The 8753-nt window shown below is 44.6% G+C and overlaps 1 protein-coding gene across 1 annotated transcript; it reads right to left on the bottom strand.

Annotated features, from left to right (window-relative positions):
- Window positions 1–1744: 1744 nt before the first annotated feature.
- LOC110038079 lies at window positions 1745–4201 on the bottom strand. Its single transcript, XM_020742840.1, has 2 exons — window positions 2437–4201; window positions 1745–2283 (listed from the first exon to the last, which is right to left on the bottom strand). The coding sequence occupies exons 1-2, from the start codon at window positions 4199–4201 to the stop codon at window positions 1745–1747; spliced, it is 2304 nt and encodes a 767-aa protein (XP_020598499.1).
- Window positions 4202–8753: the final 4552 nt, after the last annotated feature.

Here is an 8753-nt window from a genome sequence, read left to right as displayed (position 1 = left end):
AGGCAATGAAAATTGACCGGTTCAGTGTTATCAAAGACGGTGGATGAATAGAGCATACCAACCTTTTACGTGATACTGTTACCAGAGATTTGGTAGAATTAATTTTGCTAATTAATTTTGCTGAGGTAGAATTAATTTTGCTGAGGAATTGCTGCAGTATCCCAGCGTGGTTGGTTAAAACATAACTTTCCAACCACAAGGGTATGTTGCCCTCAAGCTAACTCAAAAGAAATCCCTCAAAGAGAAAAACACCACATTCATTTGAAGTGAGTGGGAAACTCTAGTTCGGACCCACTCGGGGTGCTCAACCAAATAGAGGTGGCGAGGAATGGAACATAGCTTCCTGCACAAGAAGGTATCAATCAAACTTGACCTCAGACAATTGAGACACCTGAGAAAGGTTGGACAAAATAAAGTTTACCAACCAGATAGTGTTTAACCATAAGGAAAAAACTAAAACATATCCCATAAGAGGGAATACACCACACTCATTTGAAGTGAGCTGGACGAGCATATCCGTAGAAAGGTGTTGGGTTTGGACCCTATGTAGAATGGGTATCCAAACAAGAATGCTAGGAAAGGGAATGGCTTTCTTGTATTAAGCAAATATCAACCAAAATTGACTTCCATTAATTGAGATATTGTAAAAGGTTGGCTAGGTAATATATCCTAACCATGAAATGCTTAGTTATAAAGCTAAGCTCTAATCCTCTAAAAGAAGACATCTTCCACTCTCATTTATGATGAGCGGGGAAAAGTGTATCTACCATACTCATTTATAATGGGTGGGACACACTTATTTGGATCCTCTCAAATCGAGGGATCGAAGAGGAAGAGGATAAGAGAAGTACTGTTTCTCTTACACTGATCGCTGGTTGCGCCAGGTATAAGCCGCCCGTAGGACTTCCACTTTGCCTGTCTAGCAATTCAGAAATCGGTTGTAAGAGATGCACAAGACCTCTCTTATGTGCAATGAAGCATAGAAAAGTGGGTGTACGGTATATCGTACAACATGCCCACAAAGAAGGCTAGTTAACTTTGAAAGGAAGGACTACCTGGATCTTAGGGTCGACGCATAAAGCGTAAAGGTGGTGGGCAGAGTGCAGCACCAAAGGTAAGGCAGCTCTTGAAAGAAACACGCTATGACCTGAGGGTCGACGCATCAAGCGTAAAGATGGTGAGTAGAATGCCACACCACAGATAAATATCAATTGAGATAAACTTTTGTCAACCTAGGCATTGCAAGAATTAGTTGGGCAATATACATTACCCAAAGAAATACTTAGTCGTCGGACCGAGCTAAAATCTTATAAAGAGAAGGCAGCCTCCATATCCATTTATGAGAATAGGACAAGGATCTCTACCACGCTCATTTATAGTAAGTAGGAAAGGCTCATTCGAGCCTGCTCGAAGTGAGGCATCAAACAAAAAGACAAGAGAAGTGTTTGGCTTCTCTCATACCGATTACCGATTGCACCAGGTATAAGCCGCCCGTAGGACTTCCACTTTGCCTGTTTAGAAATTCAGAAATCGGTTGTAAGAGATGCACAAGACCTCTCTTGGGTGCCACATGTCATCCTAGACTATGCCCGATCCCTCAACAGCTGTAAGAAAATCACTACAAGCAGTTCAGACAGGAGACAAATATAAGGATGTAATTTTATTACTCAAGAACTGAATTACAAAGTACATGAAGCTTTGAATAATCAATTTATGAGTGAAGTGCCTCAAATAAAAGGAGCATCTAAGCATAGTATCTCTTCAAATATCGCCCGTTGATAGGGGGCATGGGGTGAGATCCGTCAGCATCAATAAGAAAGTAGGCTCCTCCCTCGTAGACCTTCTCGATCACGAACGGTCCTTCCCATGTGGGCTCAAATTTCCTGTGGCTTCGACGGTGAGATATAATAGGACGTCGTAACACCAACACCAGGTCTCCAACCATGAAGGTACAGGGCCTAACGAGCTTGTCATGGGCTCTAGCCATACGGGCCCGGTATAGTTCAAGGTTTTGTTGGGCTTGTAATCGCAGCCCCTCCAAGCTGTCCAGCTCTTCCAACCTAAGTCGGGTATTATCTTCGCTATTGACATTATTGCTAATAGCAATACGCAATGAAGGCAATTCAACTTCCAAAGGAAGGACTGCCTCAGACCCAAATGTCAATGCGTATGGAGTAGAACTAGTGGGAGTACGGTATGTTGTACGATATGCCCATAAAGCCTCCGAGAGCTTCTCGTGCCACTCTTTCTTGTTGGCATGGAGAATTTTCTTGATAAGGCCAACTAAGGTTTTATTAAAAGCTTCAACCAAGGCATTCAGTCTCGGGTAATAGATCGTTGAATATCGTCATTCGATGTGATGATGCCGAGCAAATCTATTAATTTTAGTATTTTTGAAAGCCAGCCCGTTATCAGAGATGATACGTCGTGGCACACCAAATCTATAAACGATATTATTCTTAAGGAAATGCAGCATATTATCAGCCCTTACTTCTCTTAGAGGGATAGCTTCCGCCCATTTAGAGAAAAAATCAGTAGCTGCAAGAATAAATCGATGTCCTCGAGAGGACGGTGGGTCAATAGGCCCCACAATATCGGTACCCGAGGCTTCAAAAGGCCATGATGCGACTGTCGGATGTAATATACTTGGGGGTTGATGAAGCACAGGGCTAAACACCTGACATTGATGGCACCGTTTGGCATGTTCAATGCAATCAAGTGTCATCATAGGCCAATAATAACCAAGGCGTTTGATCTTGATTTTCATTTTGGGACCCGACTGATGGGATCCACAGACGCCCTCATGGACCTCAGCCATTAATTTCTGGGCCTCATCATCCCCTACACATCGTAACCACATCTGCTCAAAGGAACGTCGATACAGAGTATCGTTAATAATTGTAAACGACAGTGCCCTCTTCTGAATCTGAGAAGCGAGGGAGCGATCGTCGGGGAGAATTCCCCTTGTCAAGTATGCGATGATGTCTTGACGCCAATCATCAGATACTCCAGCAGAAGTAGCCAAAACGACGCCACCTCTATCCGAGGGCACGTCACCTGAAGGGCTAGAAATCGTCGGCGATAAGATTCTTCTTTCTCGGATCACAACTGTCACCGGATTTCCGTCAGGACTTGATAGCTCTTTAACCAATTTAGCAAGAGCATCGGTGAGAGATCGAGGTATCCTAATAAGAGTGACCTCAGGAATGAGCTTCAACATTGTCATCGCCTTCTCATGATAGGCTAGAAGTTCAGGCTTCAGGACCCTATAGGTTCCTAAGATCTGGCTTATAATGAGCTGTGAATCACCATAAATCTTGATTCTTGTAATGCCCATTTGGATAGCCAACTCAAGTCCTAGAATTAAGCCTTCATATTCAGCGGCATTATTCGTACATGGTTCTGCTAAACTATAAGAGTAGCGGAGAATGCCACCCTCGGGCGATACGAAAATTAATCCGATCCCCGATTGCACCTTTGGGAGAGACCCTGGTGGCCCTTCTTTCAAGGAAGAGGCCCCATCAAAATACATCTCCCACTCTGGGGCATCGATGACCATCAAATGCTCATCAGGAAAATCATCATTTAGAGGTGAATCTGCCGGGATCGGGTGAGCCGCTAAAAATTCAGCTAACGCCTGTCCCTTAACAGCCCGTTGAGGGACATACGAAATGTCAAACTGGGATAATATCATGGCCCATCTAGCCAACCGTCCAGCTAAGGTAGGACGCGTCATGAGATACTGCAAAGGGTTTACCCTCGAGATCAAATCAACATGGTGTGAGAGCATGTAATGCCTCAACTTCTGGACCGAGAATACCAATGACAAACAGTGTTTTTCAATTGGTGGGTATCTCATCTCAGCGGGTATGAAACGCCGACTAAGATAATATAGGGCGTTCTCTTTCTCTTCCTCATTCATTTGAGCCAATAAAGCTCTTATCGACTCATCAAGAGTGGCAATATAGAGAATGAGGGGTCTACCTGGGACCGGCGCTGCTAACACTGGAGGATTCAACAAGTAGCATTTGATATCATCGAAAGCATGCTGACATGCCTCATCCCAGTGAAAGCGAACATCTTTCTTAGTCAACGCAGAAAAGGGTTGACATCGACCAGAAAGGTTCGAAACGAACCTCCTAATATAGGCGAGCTTCCCTTGTAGGGAACGCAACTGCGTCAAACTTTTAGGAGGTTCCATCTCAATGATGGATTTAATTTTAATAGGATCAATTTCAATGCCTCTGTGACGGACAATGAATCCTAAAACTTCCCAGAAGATACGCCAAAGGCGCATTTCAGTGGGTTCATCTTTAAGTCATATTTCCTTAGGCGTTCAAAGACGGTCCTCAGGTCTGAAAGATGATCATCTTCAGAAAGACTCTTAATCACTACAACGTCGATGTAACACTCGACCTGATGGTGTAGTAAGTCAGCAAAGATGTGTGTCATAGCGCGTTGATAGGTCGCCCCAACATTCTTTAATCCGAATGACATGACCTTATAGCAAAATATGCCGATCAGAGTACGAAATGCCGTATGTTGCTCCTTGTCTGGGTCCATCCGAATTTGATTATAACCGGAAAAACCATCCATGAATGAAAACATCGCATGAGAGGAAGCGACGTCTATCATGAGCTTGGGAATCGGCAGGGGAAAATCGTCTTTCGGGCAAGCCTTATTCAAGTCTCGAAAGTCGATGCAAACTCGTATTTGTCCGTTCTTCTTTCGAACGGGTACGATATTTGCAAGCCATGTAGGGTCAAGAACCTCTCTAATAAATCCGGCATCGATGAGCTTTTTGGTCTCTTCAATGACCTTCTGCTCTATCTCAGGGCGCATTCTCCTGGGTGTTTGTTTCACAGGAACAACACTCGGGTCGATAGCCAAATGGTGTATGGCCACATCTGGGGCTAGTCCGGGCATCTCGGCATAGCTCCAGGCAAGACAATCGCGAAACTCTTTTAGTATTTCTATAATCCTAACAGTCATAGAATCTGTTAAGAGTTTGCTAATATAAGTCAGACGAGGATCATCGGTCGCACCAAGGTTGACCTCAACCAACTCATCGATCGTCGAAGAGACGCCATCCTTGAGCTCGGGAGGGGCGTCTTTAACTTCAATCTCCTCACTAGCAGAGACGATGGTCTCAATATCTTCATATACAGAAATCATTTTGCATGAGGCTCTACGAAGTCTGACCTTATTAGGTTTCTTAACGTAGCCAAATCCAGATCTCTCTCCTGGGGGTTTATATTGCCACATGGCTTTACATAATTTGGATTGACGAATAGACCACCTCTCGGGCAACAAACCAACATCAAGCATTTTATAAATGAGAGGAGAGCCGTAATAAGAAAGAGGAATATCCTATACTTCTTCATTCCCATCGTTTAAAAGCATTACATCTGTGTTCAATACATGAGGAACAGTTTTATAAAACAAAATGCCTTTCTCTTTAGACTCAAGCTTAGGAGGTACATAAAAGGTCTTCAACTCTTCAACAGTAGAGGCATGTGTAATCGTCAGCTCCTTGTGATGACCTCGTGGCATGGGGTTGATGGTTAACACCTCATCTGACAAAGAGAGTCTAGTCAAACGAGGTACCATGCCCTTCGAGGGTAGCAAAAGTATTTCCCTTCCAACATCATCTCGGCTTGAACTGCTCACCGGTAGTGCCTCATCTGGATCAGACTCGGAATCTGATGCAGCTTCAATTTTTATCTTACCTACAGGCAGAATGGGGAGCTCAAACTCATGCTTCAAAGTCACAGGGGCACGACGCCTTTCCTCCTGCTCCTTTATCTCTTTACCTTTAACAATGAGAGAACTAGGAAAGGAAGGGGTCCGTGGACAACCTGACAAAATTGAGACTGGGATAGATGCTTTAGGTGGTACATAATATTCTGCATCGTCGTAGACTCCCACCTCGTTAATGGAGAATGGATGAGCGTCTCCAGGGATAGAAAACTCTTCCCCTTCACGCATGTACTTGATGCATTGGTGGAGGGTGGACGGTACCATCCCATACTCATGGATCCATGGGCGTCCCAGCAGGGCTCTGTAAGACGTGTTCCCATCAATCACATGGAACTTGGCTTCGCTCTTGAAGTCTCCAAATTGGAGAGGTAGAGTGATGGAGCCAAGAGTTTTCTGACCCTTTTTGTTAAAGCCATTAAGCATAATCTTATCAGAACATAATCTCCTTGTGCTCAATGACAACAACTCAAGAGTCCGAACACTGATAATATTCACAAAAGCGCCAGGATCTATTAAGATACGGTTTAACGGAGTTTCGTAGATTTCGGCTGTTACATACAGAGGACGGTTATGGTCTGTGGTGCCTAAAAGCAAGTCCTCCTCAGTGAAAGTAACGACAACCACATCCGGTGGCCTAACAGCCTCCTTCATCTTCTCCTCTGCATAATGTGCGTAGAAGATCTCGGGCTCGCGTAGAGCTTTAATCAAAGTCTCTCTCAGCTCGGGAGAAAGAAGAAGTGCATCATAGATACTCAAAGCGGCTGGCAACCTCTTAAGGTGTGCTAACACATTATAGTCTACAATTTTAGGAGGATTCTTAAAGCCTTCATTTGGGATTTCAGGATGGTCATCAACTTCTTGGGTGATGATTCCCTTTCCCTTATCCTTAGAATTAGGTAAAGATACTCTAGGAGGGAGAATTTTACCACTTCTAAGGTGAATTTCTTGAACTTTTTCACTAGAGAACCCAATGGGTTCAACTTCAGCAGCAAATTCAGCAGAAGGCTCATCAAAGAAACCCTCATGAACCAAGGCCTCACCTGCATTGGCAGCTGTATCGCTCAAATCATCATAAATGCGATATGTACCGCTCAAGGAGGGCAACAATGGGTATTGCTCATATCCCACATCATCATGATAAGAGTCACTAATGTTATAAAAATCAAGCATAAAAATATGAGACACAGAGACATAATCAGAACATTCTTCTTTTATAGTTTTGTCATCAGAAAATGTGCCAGAAGGAGCACTACAATCCACTCTTGTGTTACAAGCAAGAAGAGAAATATCAGAAAGAAAGCTAGGAGTTGGAATAGCTGTCACCATCTTCACAGAACCCTTCCCCTGGGGCTTCTCCAAATACTGATCTGGTATCTCTATTTCTCTTGCATTATACCGGGCCTCAAGCCAATCCTTGAAAGGATAACAGTCTTCCAGGACATGACCCAGATGTCTATGATATGGGCAATAGTCAGGCTCATTCTTCCTCTCCACCTCATGAGGTTTCTTTGGCGGTGGGAGCTGCATTCCCTGCTTAAGCAAGTTCCTGAGTATCTTCCTGAGACAATCCTTCCTAAAAGGATAGATTTTAGACTTCCTCTGTTCGAGAGACTGGGGTTTCCCTTTCTGAAGAGATGGGCGAGTTTGCTCGGCAGACATGACGGGCTTTTTCATCTTCCCATCAGATGTCGCAAGAGCTATGCTCTCTTCCTTTCTCCTAGGAAGACCCACAATAGGTCTTTTGCCTCTAGCCTTTTCAGTATCTTTAAAGATCAAGGCATCTGCGGTGTCCTGCAAATTAGCCACTTTTTTGATCAAATTCTCGAATGTCTTGATCGTATTCATCTTTAACAAGATGGACATAGAGCCTGTTATTTTGCCCATGAGGAATGCAACCGCATGCTGTTCTTGCAACTGTGGTTCACACTGCAAACTGGTTCACACTGACACTGCAAACTCAAGTTGCGCCAACGAATGGTGAATTCCATCAAGGACTCGGCAGGACCCTGTCGGGCCAACAACAAGTCATTCAAAGTTACTCTATGATGCGCCCCTGCAAAGCGTTTGACAAATGCATCTTCCAGTTCAGTGAAGGTCTTGAATGAGCCATTAGGTAAATCGACATACCATTCAAAAGCAAACTCTGCCAAACTGGTGACAAAGAGGTTGCAACAAAGTGCTCTAAATTGGGCTATATGTTGGCGAGGATTGCCAAAGCCGTCAAACCTTTTAAAACGAGGGGGAAAAAACCCCAGAGGGTACGAAATATAATCATATGCCTCGGGATAAGGTCTTCCCCTTTGCACAACAGTCTCACCCTGCTGAGCTGCCAATGCAGCCTTGATCTTAGCATCAACTAAGGACTGCAAGTGTGTATCAAAAGAGATATGCTCGTGCTGGGCAACATCAGAAGAAGCGACATGAACATGCCGAGAAGGTGCCAAAGGTGCTGAAGGAACAGTGGGGTGTGCCTCACCCGGAGTGGGGAGGGAAACACCATCAGACCCCGCCCTTTCATTCTGTAATGCCACTATTTGGGCAGCAAGAAGGGAGAGTTGGGCTTGCAAGTGAGCGATCATCTCATCTTTGCTCTGATCTTCTTGATCAACCGTGGGGCCGCCATGAGCTTCGATAGCCTCTTGTTGGTCATCCTCGACGGGATCAAGGGTACGAACCTCAATATTCGAGCTCTGGGCTCGAGTAGTCACAGTCATGACATGGTCAGTGGCCATATCAAAGTCATGGAGTTCCTCTCCAAGGAGGTCATCCTCATCGAGGAAACCCTCTGAAACATCTGAAAAATTCCTAGACGGGTCATTCGGGGTAAGAAGGCAATCTCTAGATAAATTGCCCTTAGGATCGATATCGGGCACCATTTTGGGATCAACTGATAATGGCTCCAGGATATGATCGACTGGAGGAACAATTTCCTCGGGGATTGACTCAACGGTCTCCAAAACTGGAGCTGGAGCCTCAGCAGGACAGGAGGTGGG

Source organism: Phalaenopsis equestris, unplaced genomic scaffold (assembly GCF_001263595.1).
Source record: "Phalaenopsis equestris unplaced genomic scaffold, ASM126359v1 Scaffold230229, whole genome shotgun sequence".
Taxonomy (NCBI): Eukaryota; Viridiplantae; Streptophyta; class Magnoliopsida; order Asparagales; family Orchidaceae; genus Phalaenopsis; species Phalaenopsis equestris.
Note: the sequence above shows the minus strand (reverse complement) of the source record. Positions and strands in the feature narration are given on the sequence as shown.

Excerpts from the sequence above, each read along its gene's own strand:
- LOC110038079 (XM_020742840.1), bottom strand. The coding sequence starts at position 4,201 with ATGGAACCTCCTAAAAGTTTGACGCAGTTGCGTTCCCTACAAGGGAAG. Across the intron at positions 2,284-2,436 it reads TAATATCGTTTATAGATTTG|TTGGCCTTATCAAGAAAATT; the intron begins GTGTGCCACGAC and ends ATAAAACCTTAG.